We start from the raw sequence: 21,675 nt of genomic DNA, 5'->3' as shown, positions 1-21,675 counted from the left end.
TGTCACATGAATATATCTAACAGCAAACCAAAAGCACAGGCATTGTAGGCCAAGGTTTGAAGCAAAGCTTGGCCTAAGATGTAGAGGTATTGACCCTGACATTCCTTCACAAAGTATGCAGCCTGTGAATTATTTCATACTCCTTAAATATAAGGACAATGCAGAGTTCAAATTCTCAATGCAGAACCATCACAAAAGTATTGGCTTATTTTATATGGAAATTCCCATGGGTCAATAGGAAACAGACTTGATTATCTTAAAAAGAGTATCATCTGATTTTGAATCCATATATCAACAATATATTATATAATGTATGATGTGCATTAGGCAATGCACGGTGAAAAAGCACATTCCAAGCACACATGGAATACTCCTGCCAGACTGTACTACAATTTTCCAGCTTCCATTTTAATACTTGACATCTGCATACAAAATCAGCAGGCCAAACAAGAGAACTGGCCTCAATTACTTTCGTGTAATGTTTGGAAGAAAAGAGATTTGCTGGCTCTACTGGTTGCCGTAAGAGGGAGCAGACTGTGGTACTGCACCACTACACTTGCCAAGTGTGAGAGACTTAGTCTTGTCGAGGACGGATGCTCTCCCAACACGGAGGGGTGAAGGCAACACATGAAGGGAATGCAAAGGGTTGGGTACCAAAAGATCCAAGGGGAATTCTAGACATTTTTCTTCCTGAAAAGCCACAGAAGATTTTCTAAGATCTTGAAACAAAAAGATCAAAATTATTTTCTTAGATGCAGCTCTCCCCCAGTCTATATCACACTGGGCAAGCTATTTGGTTTTCTCAGCATATCTAAAGCTGGGAGGAGGAGGAGGAGGAGGAGGATGATAATAATAATACTGAAGATGATGCCACTACTGCTGCTGTGAAATGATCTAGGTATGTAAAGCTTGTGATGACTGCAAGAAGGAAGGCACTAGCAAACTGAGTAACATTATCATGTGTCTCAGTGTTGAGGAGAACCTCTACTGATTAATAATGTTCATAATTCTTTAGTTCCATTAGCATTTTTTTTAAATCTCATCAACTATCAATTCTTTTCTGTTATCTGTACAGATTGTCTCAGTGGAATCTGGCCAGTGTTTCACCTGTGCCACCCAGACAGCTGTCAGATGAGATATAATGCTCTTGCTCACTTCCATTTACTCCAAACATTTATCCCTATCAAAGAAAAAGTAAAACCAAACACTTCCATGTTTCATCTTGCATGAAAAGTCACTTTGTTGTTCAGATGTGGTTCCAAGTGTCACTCTTCAACCAGCTACGAAGGACAATTATGTCAGTATATAACTAGCACTGCTGCACTAGCTAGTGGAGCTTTACCTGGTTTATCTTTCATTTCCTGAGGCAGATAACAGCACCTAAAGAAGAAACCCCAAGCAATATTCTCTTAGAAGTCTAACCCATATTCCTCCTATATCCTTCACTTAATTCAGGATCTAATCTCTATACTCTGTGAAGTCAGTAATAAAGCTAATGTTCACTACAAGACCGCAAGGATCAGGATTTCAATGAGGAAGGAAAAATGACTATAAATTTCCTGCACCAATATACAAAGATGTCTTTGTCCCCAGTGACGTCTTCCCCAACTATTTCAAATTAAAGTAGTCAGATAAATGAAAATGCTTTATCTCTGCATGAAGGAAAATAATACTAGCAGGGTATGCGAGGCATCATAAGGATGGAAAGCTGCCATGAGCTCTGTCTATATTGTGCGTCACATCTACGTCAGTTGCCCATGACTCTGTCACCTCTCATTCCTGGAGGCCATGAAATTGGGCCTGTCCAAGACAGCCGTCATTGCATGTTCATGAACTGGGGTAGTTCAGAATGAAAAAAATAATTGCACTGTTAAATTACTGATTTTTGAGAAAGGTGTGAAGGTTTGAAAGAACTGCTCTGAGACTTCTGCTGCAGCCATCATGACGAATATGCTGAGCCCCCAGCACCCTGAGAAAGGTTTTGAAGAGGAATAAAAATAAAAGCACAATTAGCAGCCAACTGAATCTAGCTACAGGTTGCCTTTGGTTTATTATTCTATCCCCCAGTATGTTCAGGAAGGATAGTTTTAAGAGGACCTATGAGTGAACAGAGACCAGTAACTCTTGGCTTAAATTGCTATTAAAACCTGAACAGCCATTTTATTTTATTGCCAGTTCAGCCACTAGTACCAGTGGGTCAAGGGCTCAAATTCACTTTCATTTGACATTGCATCTTCAGCTGCTAACACAGTTGCGATAATCTCTCTCTCAACAGACCAGTTTCAACAGGACTGTAATAGGAGCGTAACAGGGCTTTCACCAGGACACAGGACTACACCTCAAAACAGGGACCACGCGTTTCGGCCACTGCGCGCCAGCCCTACGCCAGCCGAGGCTCCCCAGCTCTGAGCGACCGAGCAGCACCCAGGCCTCTCGGGAAGGAGTCTCCTCTGCAGGAACAATCATAAACCGTGCAGATGTATTTGCAGCACGTAGATCCAGGCACCTTTCCCAGTTCCCCTATTCCAGAAAAATGAACAGGATAATTAAGGATGTCTGGGATTTACTGAACTGGCAGATTTAGTGCTGAAGGAGAACACCTTGTGCAGTAGGCGAAGTCCTGATGCATGCAACATTACCTGCAGGGGCAGGAGGAGACAGCCTTATTTGCGTGTCAGCTTCCCCTCTGTCTTACATCCAGTGATTCTCCCGTTTTCTCTCACCATGCAGAAAACACTCTGATGGTACCCAAGTTTTCAGACTAAACTAATATTGATAAAGTCATAATTTTGCAGGCAGTATCAGTTTGCTTCTGAAAACGAGATTCATGTGTATGTTTTTCCTTCCTTTTTACCCCAGACAGCCAACAGACACTGGTCTTCTAGGATTAAAGCTAATTCAAGTTTAAAAATATTCACAAGTCTTTTTTAAGGGATCACACACAAACAACAATTATTACCAAACATAACTAGAAGGGTAAAGTCAGAAAATTTTGTGCCTGAGCTGTTGAAGTGCTATAGCTGCTTTTTGGATGCCATGATAGAAATAATGTATATTACATACAAATATAATAAGATAAGAAAGTGAGATAAGAAAGTGGCTCCATCACACCCAGTGTGAAAGTCAAATATTGTAATAATTGATGAAAGGTCTACCGTTGATATTAGCAACATCATTTGGCAATGTAATAAATCATTAGATGGAAAATTACACTGAAACACAAATTTTAAGTTTCTTAGAAGTTGTAGAAATTCTCAGCCCATCTGCACTTTGCACCTTAGACACATCTTCTTTGTAACTGATATTTCTACATTTTTCATAGATAATTCTTTCCTCATGAAATGTGAAGTTTACCATGTGTTTGTCTTCAGACTCTTGTTTCAGAAAATTTTCCAAGCTTCCAGGTTACTAGTTTATTACTAAAAGAAAAAAGTTACTGTAAGAACCAAAAAAAATATGCTATTTTAGTACTAAAATGTCCTTTCTCAGGAAAAGTTGGTTTTGTGGAGCAATAGTGTGAGAATTTTAAGTGCAAAATGTGCTTAAGTAGTTGCAAAAAACCTAACACCCCCCCCCCCCAACACCCTACATGATGGCTCTTGCAAGTTCTGCATCTATTCTTTATAAAACTAGAATAAATGAGTAACACATGATGTTAAAGCCCAGGAAATTCAGGATTTGAAAATCCTCAACCCATTGCTGCTCCTAATTGATAATGATAAATTTTCTACCACATTTCTGTTCATCACTTTACATATATTTGAATCACAAATACTTGCATACCTTTGCTACCGCAGAAGGGAAAGTGTTAAATGGCATAAACAGAGCCCCTTTCAGACAGTCTGATGACAGAAAGTTTCTAACTAAAGCTAACAAATATAAATCCTGAATTTGTTATAAGGTTCTTATGCATGATCACCTTTCCTGGAGGAAAAAAAACAGCGGTCTTAAAAAAACCTTGTTCTTCACAACATGTTGTAGCTCAAAACACACACACCAGTCCATATACTGGTAGGAGGGATCTTCCAATCACTTATTCCTTAGCAAGGCTCTCCCACCAGAAACCACTACAGTTAGCTTGGTCAAGGCTCAGTAGGACCATCAGAGCTAGCAGAATTCAGTCTCTCGGGCTGTTAGGTGGAGCAAGAGGGGACATGGTTTCCAGTAAAGCCTCCTGTTTGACCACTGCTCCCCTCTCCATGGGGAAGAGGCAGAAAGCCATACAGGCAGGTTCTCCAGCTACCAGCTGGACCACAGACCCTGAGGGAAGGTGGTGAGTCTTACCCAAAGGCTCTTCTCTTTTGGATTGGTCATCAGAAAGAGGTGAGAAAGGTGGCGTAGAAACAGGGCAGCCGTGAGGGGACCAGTGCTTCTCTTCTGCGTATTGAATCCATTGTGTGCATTTGCTACTGGTCCCAAAAAGGCTCCCGTGGCAAAGTTACTAGCGGAGCGTAGGCAAAGCTCTGAGAGGAGAGGGGGATCACGAGGAAGGAGGTACATTCAAACTGACAGAAAGCTGCAAATGCTACAAAGAAGAAAGTGACTTACCTGCTCTAGGAACATTCCCCTCACAAGGATGCAAAGCTGTATGGTGTGCCCCTGAAGCCAAGGCGATTTGACTGAGGAGCATGAAATCTTTAAATAGATTGTTTGAATCGCATATGACAGGCCACAAAATAAATACTTTGGCTACCAATAAGGTCTGTAGTGAAGTCTCAGGGGATGGGAACAACATAAACTGCAACGCAAATCGCAGGCTGAACTGCTTCATCGGGTTTTCAGCACAACTTGATTTGAGCTTAGGTAGAAGAGTCAGCCCTTCTGGCTATACCCAGAGAGAGAGAACCTGATGGCATAACTCGGCACAAAGCGAAATGGCTGAACGTACCTTTAACTCAGGCAGTTCAGAGAAAATAAGGGTATTTGTCCTACATGGCAAAGGCTGAAATTACAAAGTTGTGGTTTATTGTAGACGTGGCAGTTTAATCAAGGCAAGCCTTACAAAGAGACAAGTTATCTTTTAATTGATCAACAGATACAAGTGGAAAAAACAGGCAACGTTTGGAGCATGCTGACCTGTCATTCAGGATCTTTTTCAAAGACCTGAAGAAGTTGCAATGCACACAGCTTGTCTATTTTCTCCAAGTACATCAGATGGTCTAATAAAATAAACTAACACCCCCTGTAACTTCTGCCTTGTAGAAATTACTAATACAGGCATGTATAGCTCAACATGATATATTTCACAGCAAACGGAACAGCTCTTCTCAGTAACAAGAGTGCCCATGAGATCATCAGAGATGCAACGTCTTCCAGTGTCAGCATAAGTCATGATGGGGAAACTGAATCTCCAAATACCTAACAACAAAGTCCAGCAGAATAAATCTAAGGATAAACATTACGTTTGACACACTATGCAGCCACACACCTGATAATATCAATACCTGAATTCTAAATCATATGTAATTTAGTCTTTATGACAGCTACAACTGTAGGTCAGGACCAGATGCAGAGTCGTTAAAAAAGTAATCATTCCAAATTTCAGCTACATTGTCATAGAAAGTAAAATCCAGAGTGATCTTTTTTCCCAGGGAAATCACCCAGAGACAAAGCCACCAAGAGTTATTACTACTGAGAACAGAAAAAAAAGCTATGTCATATCTTCAGTCTGATCACAGCTTTTCTGATCAGCTTCATTTTAGCCTTTGTTCCTTCCATTTTTATTCTTTTGTAATATCTTATTCTGATATAAAACTATTTGCTATTTTAAGGCTGCAGTTTCAGTTCTCTTTAATTCTTCCTAAGGTACAAACTCTGACACCTAAACTTAACCGATTATTACCTGTTCAGAATATAGAAATCTAATGACAGATGTCATAACCCCTGTAACTTCTTGTGGAGTCTACCTCTCTTGTAAAAAAACTTGACAGAAGAAAAAAAACAAACAGCATTACTTTCAACAAAGCTGCAGAATAAACTGAAAATAACGGAGACAGGACAGGGAAGGTCAGGGTTATCGTCTCACTTCACACTAAAACGACGTAGTCATTTGCAGCCAACAAAGATAGCAGTGGCAGGTAGGAATATCATCACTACATTAGAACATCTGCACAGCGATGAGAAAATGCATACATTTATTTTCATAGCGGACCAAAGCAGTAATGTATCTTCCCGTTGTACTAAAGGCATATCTGATTCTTTTTAACATTATAAGACTGGAAATACCCCTTTCTAAATGAACTGGACATATTATTCAATTTTGTCTCTTCTGGTAGATGCATTTAGCAAAACTAAGTGTACTTAACAACTGTTCAACTGTTATTAAAATGGGATCTCTTGTACCATTTATACAAAGACTACCTTGTTCTTTATTTAATGTTTAATTTCCAAATAAAAATCTTGAAAGATACAAGTACAATAAAAGCATGCCCGCTGCAGCAGGGTACACAAATACTCCACACTATTCTCACAGTTTACGTTGCACTTTTTAAACCTCGTAACAGTCGTAAGATATCCACAATATTACACAGTTTTAATCAATAAAAGAATTTTTAAGGGTATCATTTTGGAATGCCTTTCTTAAATTATTTCTACTTTTATATCTCAGGGATTACTGCTCCAATCAATTTAACGATTCATTACTACCACAGAGGTAAAAAGAACATGTCAGGTTAACAGCTACGGCTATTAGCTGTAACCTAGCCAGCGTTACACTGTATAATTGATCTATTTTCTTCAAGAATAAAATTCAGAAAAAGAGAATTACTGCTAGTGTCTCTATAAAAAAAGTACAGAAAGCCTGGGGGCAAATGCGTGGGATAATAGCAAAGACAAGAGGAGAGAAAATGGGAGCACACCCAAGAGTTTAGTTATAAGTATCTGGGAACTGATTTCTTGGCATCATGTAATGTCTACACAGTCTCACATTGATCTAACTTTTAGACAGTGGCCCTATATTTAAGAACTGAAAAACTAAGAATCAGCACACTAGACTTATGATACTCTGCTCAAAAATGAGTATCGCTCGTTCCCAGTTGAAACCATTTCAGGACTGTCAGTTTAAGGATAAGATTTCCAGAGTTTGTTCCCTGTACAAGTATTTAAAGGTTTTTCTAACCCAGTGTTGGCAGAACTTCAGTGTGGTTGTAATGACAGCGATCGCTTAAGAGAATCATGTTAAACCACTGTATGCACATCTAATTTTATCTTCAGCTTTACCTTCTGCAACCATCGCAAGCCAGGCTTCGATGTCTTTCTTCCATCCCTCCATGAACACTCTTTCCAGGTGGCAGGCTCAAGCACGTATTTCTTTCAGGGAGAAATTCTGCAAGGTCACCTCAATTTTAGATATTGCCCCTAGGTCTCACTTCTCTTTCCTTATTTCTCTCATTAACACATCCAGCATCCCATTGCCTCTCTGTTAGGTCACAGGTACCAAGCAGCTGGGGAAAAAGCAACTTCACCTTCTCTACTGTTCTCTTAGCAACTGCTGGCTACTCTGGTGGCAACAAAGCTGTCCTGTGCGCTGAACCACAGTGCCACAAATGGGGACAAGTGAGGGATTTCATTCACAATCACAATACTGATTGAACGCAAAATGCTAATACAGCAACAGCCAATTTCACTTGCATGAGAATTTTCTCCCCACTGGCTGTCCGTGACTGGTTTTAATGCTGGTTTGCTTATGTAGCAGAAGATGGCCCTTAGCAAACAGAAGAATCTTGAATGCTTATTTAAAGATTTCCTGGAGGTGAAGGCTCATAATGCCTGAATACTTGTGGGTTTTGGTATCTTGTTTGTTTGCTTTCCAAACAGACCACTAGTTGTAGCATGAAATGTGATCTTTCCCCAAAACTTGCCTTTTTTCCTTCAGAGAAAGCAAGTTACGTAAAGAACAGATCTTTTTGAGGTTCTTCAAAAAACATCTTAAAACACCACATAAGTCTGATCCATATGTGCATAAAGCAACAAAGCAATGAGCCTTCCTGCATTACATTAATGAACATCAAATTTTGCATTTAAAGATCCTTGAAAAAGAAGTAAAACTAATATGGACAGCTTTATTTGTATTCATCTCACTAAATTTTGTTCCCATAAATTTCAATAATCCTACTCTCTAGTTGGCAATTCAATGACAGATTTTTTTTTTAAGCCCTTAAGTAATATCCTGTATCCTTCAAGCAGTCTTGTATCCCAGCACCCCCTTCTTCCCAATGCACAAGTAATACTTGCAGATGAGAAGAGTTGTTTGTGTCATGTTATTTTATGGGCAGCTGTAACTCTTCGTCAGATAAGTTCTTTCCAGCAATGCTGGCATAAAGCAAACTTTCCATTTCCACAAGAAATCCTACTGACTTAATGTTCTCCTCATAGCAGCAAGTAAAAAGAATAAAAATACAACAGAGGAAATATGAGAAAATAGTGCAGTAGGTATACTGCTGACTTGGAGATAAAAGTAAAATGTTAGTACTTGTGGCTATAATCTCACTCTTCACACTGGGTTCAGATTCAGAGGCTGTAGCTTTAGTTCTTAGGTCTGCCAAGCTTTCTAGCTCAGTCCACATAAATATTTCATCTGTCCCTTAGCTGCCTATCTGTAAATGAAGGACAGCAGAACTTTTTCTTTCTGCTTCTATCTTGCCCTTCTAGATGTTGAGATTTTGAAAAGGGATGACCTTCACTGTTTTCGCACAGTAGGGTCCTCAACTCAGTTGAAGGTTCTTTGGTGCAACACTGATCACTACAAGCAGAGAGAACATTAACTTGTTTATATCAAAAAATAGAATAATATGGTTTTAAAACACTAACACACTTGAGAGACTGTACAAAAGCCACTAAGTCAATGCTATGTCTCTTTTTCTATGCATACACTAGAGAAGGCACTGAATAAAAACATCTTCAAGAACCATACTTGTTGCCTTTATTGTTGGAGCTTACCCCTATTGCTTTCATCACAAATAAACTCTCCAGCAACTTCTATAAACAGCACTGGTTTGGGCATAAAAGCTATGATCTCTACAGAAGAAAAGAAAAAAAGTGTCTTTAGTTCACAGATGCCACCTACATCCTGAGTTAAGAACAGTGACGTTTTTCTGAATTTACTCTTGCACTGTCATGGCAAGCCATGTGTCTCTTCAAATTCTCGCTCTGAGCAACTGGAAGCAGATATTATCTTGAAAGTACTTCTTTTGAGATAAACAAATCAAGTATAATAAAGCTCAGAAACGGGGAAAATGAAGACTCATGCAAAAGCTCCAATTTTTTTGTTTAAATCAAGGACCAACTGAATACACAGCCAGGCTGTGAATCTGTCTTCAGCTAGTATAAATTACTGGTTTGTATAGTCTAAGCCTCCAGGATAAACAGACAATTCTTGAACAATTCATATCCAAGCAAGTCTTCCAGGCTTTTCTGAAGCCAGTACCTTGTCCTGGGTCCTCCTCCCACCACCTCAGCATATGTACACCTACAACACATAGGCACGCAGCGTTGTCAGCAATCAAGTGGCACTGAATGAAGCTGTTTTACCCTCTAACAACAGAATGAGCTTGTCCTCAGAGGCTTGGATTGAAGATGCTGCTTAGATGCTGTCTGTAGAGTAGGATTCTTTTTGGGTGTTTTCACCATGAAAAATCCTCATTGTTAACTCCTCACCCCTCAAACAAAGCTCCCTCTATTCTTGCCCTTAAATCAGAAGGGAGCGACTTTCTAGCGAAGAAAGCAAGAGAGTTAAGGACACAAAGAGCCCACAACAGGACAGAAAATATTAAGAAACAAAATAAAAATCCACAATGTATGAAAGACATACTGCTCAATCTGTTCTTCGCTGTTAACAGATTGTTAATCCCGGCACGAGAGAGCGTGGAAACGGCCCCGTGGCTGTGAAGAGTGGGGAGAGTGCCCCCGCTTGCCACCCGCGCACAGATACATCTGCTCGAACCCCTGCGAAACACATCATGATGGTTTGCAAAGAAAGCTTAGGGATTCAGCTGTCCAAACTACTGGGTAAATTTTATAGTCAAATTACAGTGGGGTGACTACAGGAAAGGACTCAAACATGATACAGAGAAGTTTTGTTTTGATATCAAAACCCAAGTTTCTGGGCTCCAGATACTGTCAAAGCCCACCTGCCCGAAGCCCCCTTGGTTCAGAAATCAGCAGTTTCCCAGGCCTACACGAGCACAGCTTTGGAAAAGTTGGATCTCAGAAAGCAGCGGCGTTATTACAGATATATCGGAGTATTGCGTCATATGGTCTTCCAGGGAAAAGTGTTACCTCTGGGAGTTCGTAAGAGTCTGGCAGGGCTTGAAGGCTACACCCTATTAGCATGTAATGATCCTACTAGAACCCGAACATTTTGCTTATTCACTGTTGCTGAGAGTTGAGCAGAAATGAAAGAGGGTGGGAGAATCCCTCTAGAAAGAGTTTGGAGCAGGGGTTGGGCAGTACCCAGGGAGAAAACCTGGGAGAGGCGCAGCATGGGGTGCATGCTTGGGTGGATCCATGTTGCTCCATAATGAAGTGCTTCTGTGAGGAAAGCCAAGCCCCAGGATGGGAGATGCAGCCGATACAGCCACTGGAACGTGCGCATCGACAGAAAAGCTCAGAGGAAAGACTGTGTCCACCCATAAGAAGTTTTGCTCTGAACAAAAATCAAACAGCCTGAAAAAAAAAAAAACCCACCCCCAAAAAAACCAAACCAAAAGAAGGCCTGACAAGTAAAGTAATCCCCGTGCACCCTGGCCTCGTTCCTAAGAAGTAAAAGGGTGTAAATATCAGAGAAGTAAATGTAGCGTTTAACTCTGTATATGTGGTATTACCTTCTCCTCAGTAACATTTAGGCTTTTTCACTATGACATTTATTCTGCAACATCAAATATTTTCACTTCTCCGTTTACCCAAACTGCAAGTTTTGATTTGTGAAGGCATTGCTACAGCATACAACAAAGAAACATAACTAATTCATACTATTTATTGTATGGTAAGAGAGAATTGATAGAGTATCAAGTCAAATGGCCTGGTGGACATTACAGAAAAACCAAGCAGCGAAACATTAGACCAAAACTTCACCTCACGTTATTCACTCAAAGCACCACTGCCTGGAGCTGAGAGCATGGCAACATCCTCCATCATTTTTACATGAATAAAATTAGGTTTTGGCTAATAACACTCACGCTTCCACTCAGCCCACTGCACCTCCTCAGCTTCCAAAAGGGCTCAGTCAAGCGCTTCGGTAGCTTTGCATCGACTTGGGTTTTACGCTTCCTCTTTTAGCCCCCCCCGGGGCTGCCCCTGCAGGATGGCACCTGGCCGCTGCCGGGGCCGCCCTCCTCCTCCTCCTCCTCCCACACGGGTCATGGTGTGCCCGATGACACGCAGCATGGGATCGGTTTGTCGGAAAGAAGAGCCTGTTCCTGCGCGGGATTTCTGGCCGCCTCCAACAGCCGCAGCCGAAGGCTGGTTTTCTGTCGGAAGCCCCACCGGCGGGAGCGTTGCCTTCAGCACGAGCAGTGAAAATACCCTCAGCCCGCCACGGGCATAGCCTGAATTTTATATCCCATCTCTTCTCTTAAAAAATAAAAAAGAACACAAACAACACCCACAAACACCTACCTAATTAATTAGAAACAATTACAGAAAACATACACTGCCAATTTAACGATCAGTTTTCACCCCTTTTATTTTCTGGATTTTTCTTGAGGGAGTAAGCATTCATTTTGTCCATTCAAAGAGTCTGCCTTTTTATTACGATTAAATGCTGAGCTCTAGTGTATTTACAGCTAAATTTATTGTCATATTCAGCCTGGAATTGGCCATTTGGCTGATTAAGTTGTACCACGCAAAAGCACCGTGATATGTACTATTAAGAAATGAGAAATGGCAGATGGTCATTTCCAAAGAACCATCAGCTTTGCAAATGGTAACGCTACAGCTGAATATCATCTACTAAAAACGGTTATTGAAGGTGAGGATCCAGGCTCAACATCCTCCCTGAATATGCTGGAGCGTTCTCTCCCATGACTTTGGGAAGGAGAAACTTGCCATTTCCAGCAATACACTACTTCATAAAATAATTTTAATAATAGCATTGGCCATGATGTTTCTCTAAATTTGAACCTTCTTTCGCCCTCACCTGCCCAATCTACAGACTTTCCTCCAGGCTCTGGACTGTCATAAGAACAAGTGGACCATGCACACATAGCCAAGACTACATCTAGATGGAAAATTAAAGGACTTTTAAATTGAATTTAAATTAACTCAATTAAAATTAATGAAAATGTAATTTAAAATTAAAAATCAAAAGAAACTCCTTCCAGATCGGTGTAATAATTTTAGGATGGAGCTTGATATGAATGGTATTAAGTGATGCAGTAGCCTGCAATATCAGGGGACTGAATGCCAGGTCTGCAGAAGAACGTTTTCTGAGCCCAGTGTCTCTCGAGGTGTTTCACGGGACACCGCACCACTGCATTTCCTCTGGAGTCCTCCAGGCTTCTTTTCTGCCTTTCTCTGCCTCCACATGCGCTGAGCTCCCAGTGGCTTCACACAGCAAGGCCATCTTCTGGAATTGACTGCCACCCGAATTCTCCCGCTCTCCCCCTTCGCAAGTGGGCCAGTATACAGTACTTCATCAAAGCAAACAAACAGGCAAGGAGGTCTTCTACCCCAGTTAAAATAAAAATTTGAAAGGAGAAGCATTTAAAATATGAAATCCTTGGCCTGGGTGAAATGCACCTCTAGTTGTGTAAGGACTGCCACAGTTCAATTAGCAAAGGCAGTTACAGATTAAACAGTCCTTCAACCAGACATTTGGAGAGAACTACCTGCTTTCTTGAGATGAAAGGAAAGAAGGAAGAAAACACAATGTTTCACCTACACAAAGTTTGGGATCAAAACTTAAAAGCCGACCTCTGGGATTTGAAGAGCGACCGAAAGCAGAAAGCATCGCTGTTCTAACCACTGATCTTAAGGACAACAGAAAAACTAGGCTGCGACCAAAAGCTATTGCTCTCACATGGCACCTCCACTCGTGAATTGATTTTCACAGTTTCTCACTCTCCTCTAATTCTGTTAAAGCATTTAACCCTGAAGAGGAGACTCCCAAGCTATGCATTACTATACTTAAAACAGTTCCACCGAATGCTACTTACTGAGTGTAACATATTCAGATAGCAAACTCTTACAGACTGAGGTTGTACCTTCTTCCATGTATTTTTGCTGTGAATACTATCCGTACCCCAACAATTGCACACGCTAAATAAAATATCTAAGGGAATACAATAGAATGGGATCTGTTACTGTGTGCTGAGTAAGGGGCATTGCAAAAAGCAATCTGTTTCTCCCAAGAAATAAGAGAAAGTAAGAGTTGTCCATGAGTGACACAGTAACCTTGAAAACTGATAAAATGAGAACACATACATTAAGAAAATAGCAGAGAATTTATGAAGGCCAGACCAGCTTCAAGATGCAGATGAAAACAAAACCGGAACACAGGGGGATGAGAACATTCTGCTACATATTCAAGTTGTATTTTTTAAAGGAAATGTTTATCTATAATTGAAAATCATGCAAATAATGATGGCAGCAATGTGGGAGACCTGTGTTAATGCATAAATGAGTTTTCAACTGCTTTTAATATTAATTACATTATATACTTATTAGAAGACATTCAAACCTGTTTTGCTGTTTTACCTTGAGCCTCAATTATAATTCTGAGGAAGAATTATCTCCTGCTACCTTCAGCAGCAGATACACCAGTTATCTATTTGGTGCCAAGTAAATCACACAGTTTTATTCATAATAAAGAAAACAACTTCAAAGGGCAGTTGCTTTGGCTTCACCCTATTTTTCATTATTCTTAACAATTACCTTTTACATACGCTTACTATCTAAGAGTGGTAAAAGCTTTTCTTAAAATACTGGCATACTGTGAAACAGAAGAATGGATGCAGTATTTCTGTAATGTTAAAATATTTCTATACAAGTTGCACAGACATAGAAACATATGTCATACCCCCCCAAAAATAAGATGTTTAAAGAAGAAGGCCAGGCTAGAAGGAATGCAGTGGAGCAATACTCCAGCAAAAAGAGAGTTAAGACCTTAAGCACATAGACTCTTAATCTATCCTTTATCAATTATTCCAAGAGCTCAACAGAATCTACTTAAACACTGAGAAGACAGAGTAGTGCAGGTGGGTTACTAACTTTTAAAATGTACATTTATTACCCAGGGAACCGACAATAATAGAATCACGGAAAAGTAAGGCTGGAAGTGCTCTCATGAAGTCCATTCCCCTGCCCCAGGGCAAGATCACCCATACATAAACCATTCCTGACAGATATTTGCCTAACTTGTTCTTAAAAACCTTCGGTGATGGAGACTTTGCAACCTCCCTAGGCAACTGGCTGCAGTTCTTAACTATCCTTACCATTAGAAAGATTTTCCTAACGTCTAACCTCAATCTCCCCGCCACAGTAAGCTTGTCTGTTACTTCGTGCTTTATCCCCAGCAGAACTGGAAAACAGTTGCTATTACCTTCCTCTTTACATGAGATTTCCATATACTTTTAAATGGTTATCGCATCTTCCCTCATTCTTCCATTCTCTAAGCGAATAACGGCCAACTGGGTCATATGAAACCTGCTGCAGCAATTTATCTGGTCTCCCATGGAATCCCCTCAAGGAGCCTCCCTATTCTAGAACTACCACCCCCATGCCAGAGACATCTCCATCCAAAACGCCAGCAGTTAAGCAAAACAAGATGCAGGGAGAGAAGCCAAACTGGGCGGCAGGCTCTCAGATCATCTTCTTGCAATGAAAAGTGCCATGCAAAGCAGCAAGAGTCACTATAGAAGAAATGTGAGGTGGGGAAAGGTACCCACCCCAGAGAAGGGCAGACAAGGAGAGGAAGGGTTGAGTCTAGAGGAGAAGAGGCTTTAAGACAACCTGGAATCAAGTTGTAGTGAGTTGGTCTGGAAGTGGGAGAGGTCTGGAAACAAAAGAACACGAAGGAAAGCAGCAAAAAGCGGGAAGATTATCAGAAGCGTAGGAAATCTGGAAGAGAAGTGAGGCCAGATGTACAAATGGGGAGGAATGAAGGAGCGTCAGTACAGAGAGAGGTGATTTGGGCACTGATGAGGGAAGAGGCGGGTAGAGGTTGGGAAAGCATGAAACACAGGACAAGAAATGCAACAGAAGTCCTGAGTGCCACCAGGATACAGAGCAGAGGTGGAGGGACTGGAGAAGCTCCACCAAGCTATCTTCCTATGAGCATGAGGATCTCTTAACAGATGAGTTCAGTTTCTCTGCTAAAGCACGGGGAATAGCAGCCAAGCTGTGGAGTTGCTCTTTGGGAGTAACTTGGCCTCTCTCTATATGGCCCAAGGTCAAGCTTCAGCAACAATGACCTAAAGACAGAAGGCTGCAAGCGATTACGGAAAGATTTGAGGGTGCCATCACTTCCACAGGAAAAGGTGTGAGGGAGAAGATAGGAAGCTGTAACAGAATGGGATCAGAAGGTGACAAGAAAAGTCAGTGCTAGACTGAAGGGCAGGGTCCCACTGCACAGAGCAACCTCTTACTATTTATTCCAGTTTCCATAGTGCCAGAGCTAATAATCCCTCTAGCAGTGCTGAGGGTCACAGGGCAGGAATACCTCAGAGTCAGCCCAGGTCTGATAGAGCTTGTGCTGAGATGGAGCTAATAAAATCCTGATGGATCTAAGCTGACCTCGCAAGGGCAGGAGGCTTCATACACTGATTCCTAATCCATCCCATAGTGTTCCACTTATCCTTTGACCATGCCGGATGTCCCTGTGCCATACGCTCCCCAATGATGACAGGACTTTGAGCAACCTGCTCTAGTTGAAGATGTCCCTGCTCATTGCAGGGGGGTTGGACTAGATGACCTTTAAAGGTCCCTTCGAACCCAAACTGTTCTATGATGGAGAGCTGATTTCAGAATCACATTGTTCTCCTAAACCTCTCAAAACACACACTGGTGAAGAAAGTAGCTAATTTAAAAAATAGACGTTGGCTATCCAGTGTCCCCACCACTGTTACCCTACCACTGATGCAGCACTGAGAGTGGCCAAGGCAGAAGGTGTAGTACTCCATGGCAGCTAAGAAGTGTGCAAGCGAAGTGGTCCTTCTGACCATCACACCAAAGCACCGCTGTATCATGGCCACATCTTGCCATGTGGCTCAGTGCATCAGACACGTGCCCCGGCATAAATCCCTACTGCTTTGTGGGAACCTAGGAAAAACATCTTCAGAAAGTTTGAGAATTACTGCTCTAGTCTGAAAAAGACCATTTTTTCAATTCTCAAGGGTCATATTGTCTAGACCTCTGGCCTTTCCTTTTGATTTTCTCTGGATGCTTCCAGCAGGCCAGTAGAGCGCTGCTCAGATCAGAAGGAGTACACCAGCCACCCAAATGCTAAGTAGAGTGGAAAAATAATTTTGCATATCTTGCATACAAACCCCATCCATATATTCTAGCACAACATTTATGGCATAGTATTGTTGATTCATAGCCATTTTCTGAACTTTTGCAACTGCCCATCTGTTTTCTGCAGATCTTCTGCCTCACCATTTTGATTTGCACAGCTGATTATTCCTGCTGAACCACAATTTAGAACTTGTCCCTGATGAACTGCATCATATTTATTGTAGATCAGTTCTCCAATATACCACATTAATTTTGAATTCTAATCCTGTGCTCAGAGAGTTTACATCCTCTCCCTGGTTGGTGTCATCTGGAAATTTTGCATGCAGATTCTATCACCATTAATTAAAATATTGAATATTTTCAGGCAATCTAGGGCAGAATCCCACTTGACATATCCTTCTATTTTGACTATGAATCACTAGCAATTATTATGAGAACAGCTTTCCAGCCAACTCTGTACCCACCTTGGAGCCCATATTGCCACCTTGTTTATGAAAGGGTAAAAAGCCTTCTAAAAATCAAGATATACTATTTCTCTACTTACAGGGGAAATTAGGCTCCACTGATAAGATACTTTCTGGAAAAAAAATGCAAATTCATTTATCATCTTATTATCTACAGGTTATTTGTTAAAAAAATTGGTCGATTATTTGACCTTTTTTCCACAAGAATTTAAGATAAGCTATCTACTCCAAAGGGGAAAAAGAAGGATCCAGGAAAGTTTACATACAGGTGCAGTGTTTGCTCTTTCACAACTTTTTTTGAACCTAGACTGTCCTCCAAATGTTCTCCAGTGTAACCACTAATTGCTCAGACATTGCTTCAGCTATTTCACCCTATGTTGCAGAGGTAATTTAATAACCTCCAGCTTGTTCTGAAATACCTATTATCCTATCTCATTAGTTTATAATCGGTTCCATTCCTGCTCTAGGTGTAATTCTTACCTTTCTCAAGTCACCCTTTTTGGCAAAGAGTGATGCAAAAATCGTCATGAACTACTGGTCCCCTCTGCACTATCAGATCATGAGTTTTGTCATTCCCTCTCAACTAGTAGTCCAGAAACTCAGTCTTCCTCTTATTACTACTGAAAACATAGCATGTTTCCTTGTTACCGTGTCCTTTATCAGTTGTACTTTGTTTTGTGCCTTGCCCTACCTGACTGGGTCCTTTGCATTCTTCTAATGTTCTTTTACACTCATCTCTAGTAACACACCTAGTTTCTACTTTCTGTATGAGTCCTCAATTTTCAGATCATGCAATTTTGCCTCTTCTTACACTTTTTTATTGGGACACCTTTTATTTGAGCTTTTATTAGTCTTTATTGTGATTGGAAAAGAAATAGTTCCTTTAGAAATTGCCAGCCTTCTTGAACTTCTTAGGTTTGTTTCTCAAGAAATGTTACCTATCAGTTCTGTGAGCTGAATGCCATCTACTTTTTTCCATACTATTGCTTTTACACTCAAGATCTCTCTTCTTGTCTTCTGAAGAATGATAAGCTCACTCTTTCATGATTGCCATCACTCAAATTGCCTTTTACCATCATAGGCTCAGCCATCTCTTTCCTAATCAAGCCTAGAAGAACTTCTCTTCTATTGCCTTTTCTACATCCGGTAATCCTGAACCTATTATACTTGCCTGATCTACTGAAATTAGTATTTAGCCAGTAAAGTGAAAAAGCTCTAACCATAAGCTATTGTTTGGTAATACATGATAAAGCGACTGGATGAGTCCATCTCTTGGAACAAGAGCCATCTGCAAAAAAGGCCAGCTTTGGCATTTGTGCCAGTAAAATGAGTGTATAGGATCAAAATATCTCCTGGCCTTAAATGTAAACTTTTCCAGGTCACAGTGATTAGCAAGCTGAAAAGGAGGTTTACGAAACATTTTGAAGGTGGCTACACAGAAGCATCGTCCTCCCAGGCTTCTTTTGCCAGCACTCTATTCCATTGTAAATGGAAACGATTACTCCGATGGTTGCAATAGCTGCATTCACTTAGCATGGCTAGATTCGGTGTTGACACTGCACAGGTTTCAGGTATCAAAGCTTTTTCTATACAAATTAGCTCCCTTCCACACGTGGTCATGCCCCCTCTGCTGCTAGCAGCTACTGTTTTCTCCTACAGCTAAACTGGCATTCCAATAAAACAAAAGGAGCAGCATAGCAAGGATCAGAGGAGCAACCACATGCACCTGCCATTACACTTTTATTGCCACTCTTAAATTAGCGTAACACGGCCCAATGAACTTCTCTAAGAAATATATACCTACCCAGTGTTTACTACTGAATGCATTTGACAAATCTAACAAGGAAAAGAATGATCTACAAAAAGCAAATATGGGTATCGGTTTGATACAAGTTGGAAGGAACAAAAGTCCTTGTCTTCTCCTCACATAAACAACAGTATTTCAATCTGTTTCCTTCACAAGTCTCCTGCCCATTTCCTTTACAAGCCTCCTGAACGTATGGTGCAACTTAACTCAATGTTTAATAATTCTTTAGTACAGCTACCAAGATTCAGAAATTTTTATTAACATCTTTACCCGAGAGGAACTCCAAAAGAATATAAGAATTCCTTACAAAAAACCAAGCAACCTTCACTCTGTTGAAGCCTCCAGAATAGGTCTGAATCTGCTGGGTTGTCACCACAATCTGACTTGCCTTGGGCTTCCAGGGACCCCAGTTTCATCTCCCTGAATTTTATGCAGCACTATTTGCCAGGTTTCTTCCACCCAGCAGCAGTCACAAGGTTACCAGTTTTCTGGCCCCTCGCTGCCCGAGCGCCCTGATTGCAGGGCCAACAACCCCTACCTGCTGGGAGCCTAAGGGATAGCAGATGCTGTGGCAGAAGAGTGTAAGGCTGGAAAGAAAATAATATAATATTGCAAGGGTGTTAAAGCTAATACGGTTTTCAGCAAAGGAGGGAGCGACAGAAGGCAGGGCAGGTAAGGAAGAGAACAGATATCCACACAGCAGGCATTTCGGTGGAGAGCAAAGGAGTGGCAAAAACTCCTAGGAATGAGCCAAGGGCTGGCAGAGGTCAGCGAGGAGGAAGATGCACAAACAGGACAAGAATGGCTGTGTGGAGCTGCAGAGTGTGCTGCCGGCCGGGCAGCGGCAGGCGGGCCCTGTGGTGGTCCCAGACTTCACATCTCCCATCAGCGCTGGAGCACATGTGGAGAACAGCTTCCCTTTTCCTCTCCTTCAAGACACTCGCTGACACGCACGGAAACCGTGTTGTAAATCAAAGCGACGCGAGGCAACGGAGACAGTTCAGAACTGCACTACCACTCCAAATGGATGTGCTGGTGCGGACAGGCGGACACAGAGCTGCCACCCCACTGCAGCCAGAAGGGTGGGACCAGCCTCTGAGGATGGATCTGCCTTGGGAAAGGACAAAGTGGGAGCCTGCCCACAGGGGAATGAACGGTTTTGCTGTTCCTTCCTGGGAAGAGCTCCTAGAACAGTAAGCAGCCCAGGGTAAAGCAGCTCGAGGCAGAAAATGATCTTCCTGTAGATACAACCCACAATCCAGTAAACTTCTTCTAAAGGCAAAAATTTTAAACCAGAAAAATAAACATCTTGCACAGCACTAACCTTCACTGTGGTACTAATCCATTACCTGGACCCACGAAAGCAAGAGGAATATCCAGTTGATTTTCTACCCATTTCTACCCATTTTCAGCCAGGGTCTCAGCTGGCCGGCAGATGTGGAAATAAAGCAGCAGGATCTTCTGATCCTTGTTTCCTTCTCCCACCTCTCAAATCCGAAACCAGTCTGGACAGGGACAGCACTGAATGAGGGGACTTTACACTAGAGGGAGCTTTCCTCAGAGAGGCGCACCTCCTTGGCACCCTCTTTCTCATTACACTATTTTCAACATATCTACAGGGAAACGCATTGGCCTCAGGTGAAACAGTTACCGTTGAAACCCTCCAGTTTCGGTAGTTCAAGCATCGCAGCACATCAATGCTGCGGGGTGGGAAGGGAGTACAAGGAGAAGGTACCCGGCAAGTTCTGCCCTGAGATGTGCTCTGGCTGACGAGGTCAAGTTCAATGCTGACGTGTTTCTGAGAAGCCTCCTGATATGAACCGCGTCCACCCTGTGCCCTCGCCAAACTCCCATGTTGAACATGACAGCAGCTGAACAGAGTACATTTTATACTGACCCAGGGGGCCGCTCGTTGTTAAGCCGTTAATGAGTAATTTAACGATGAAAGCCGAGATACTTTCCCTAAGGCTGCGGCCATCCATTTCAGAGGGCCTGAAATACGGATTAACTGTGTTACTGTTAACACAAGCGTTGAACTGTTCAACTGAACTGTTTTAAAATATTATTTAAACAAGGTGCTAACGACAGCCAGCACCTATTCAATTTATTTTCTAAACTCCAGTAAACTGTCCCAAAACGATGAGCTGAACTAGAACAGAAGTCCTTACCTGTGAAAGCATTTGTGGCCTGAAAACCAGCTTCCTGCATACTGCTCTCCCAGCAAAGCTTGAGATTCCTGTCTTAACCTGTCCTTACTGGAGACAACTGCTGAGCTTGGAGCTGTCAAGTCACTTCCATCTTAGCTCATCAGAGTCCATTTCTCTTTCCATTCCTGTATTTGGCACCATCCAGTTCCCACCTGATCCCAGGTCTTTCAATCTGTAGGCAGAGGGGGTCTGCACTGGACCTAAGTAGGAAGCGTTGGACAGTCCCATCAACCAGCCAGCCAGAGGATTTGGGCCATGATGAATGTGGAAATGAAGCAAATCGCCTGCCAAGACTTTATTTCCCTTTTACAATTAAGTTCTGATCCTCTGTTCATCCAGCACCATTCTTTCAGGTCTCGGCCAATGGTGATGTTCAATTGTCTCTCCTCTCTTGTGTTCCTCTCCCCTCAGGCACGCTCACTGAGAAATTAAAAAAAGAAGAGATTATGTTTCCTGATGACCTGTAGCAACACTAAAATTAACAGACTCCAGGGAACAAAAACCCAAAACACATTATCAGGGATTGATTGTACACATTAAAGGAGATCTTCAGAAGGCAAATATTGCGATTTTGCTGAGATGCAAAGTGTGACCACACAGCTCTTTGAAGTGCAAAGAGGAACAGTGCTGAGAGTGTCATATGCATCTCTGAGAACAAGATACAATTTACATTTCAAAAGCCATATTTAGCAGAGATGGGGGCAGCAATACAATAACAAAATTGCTGTTAAAAGGGAAAAGGAAAAAT

At 41.7% G+C, this 21,675-nt stretch overlaps 1 protein-coding gene across 3 annotated transcripts in view; it reads right to left on the bottom strand.

Annotated features, from left to right (window-relative positions):
* LDLRAD4 (low density lipoprotein receptor class A domain containing 4) overlaps positions 1-20,928 on the bottom strand; it is a gene marked incomplete at both ends in the record, with an annotated part of 180,600 nt that extends 159,672 nt beyond the window's left edge. For all 3 annotated transcript variants that reach the window (XM_082015105.1, XM_082015106.1, XM_082015107.1), the window contains one exon: positions 20,889-20,928. In XM_082015105.1, the coding sequence (XP_081871231.1) occupies positions 20,889-20,928 (40 nt within the window). The remainder of the gene's footprint in view (positions 1-20,888) is intronic.
* Between the last annotated feature and the right edge of the window lie 747 nt (positions 20,929-21,675).

This window comes from Phaethon aethereus, assembly GCF_964289735.1.
Source record: "Phaethon aethereus genome assembly, chromosome: 2".
Lineage (NCBI taxonomy): Eukaryota > Metazoa > Chordata > Aves > Phaethontiformes > Phaethontidae > Phaethon > Phaethon aethereus.
This window is presented reverse-complemented; position numbering and strand designations above follow the sequence as displayed.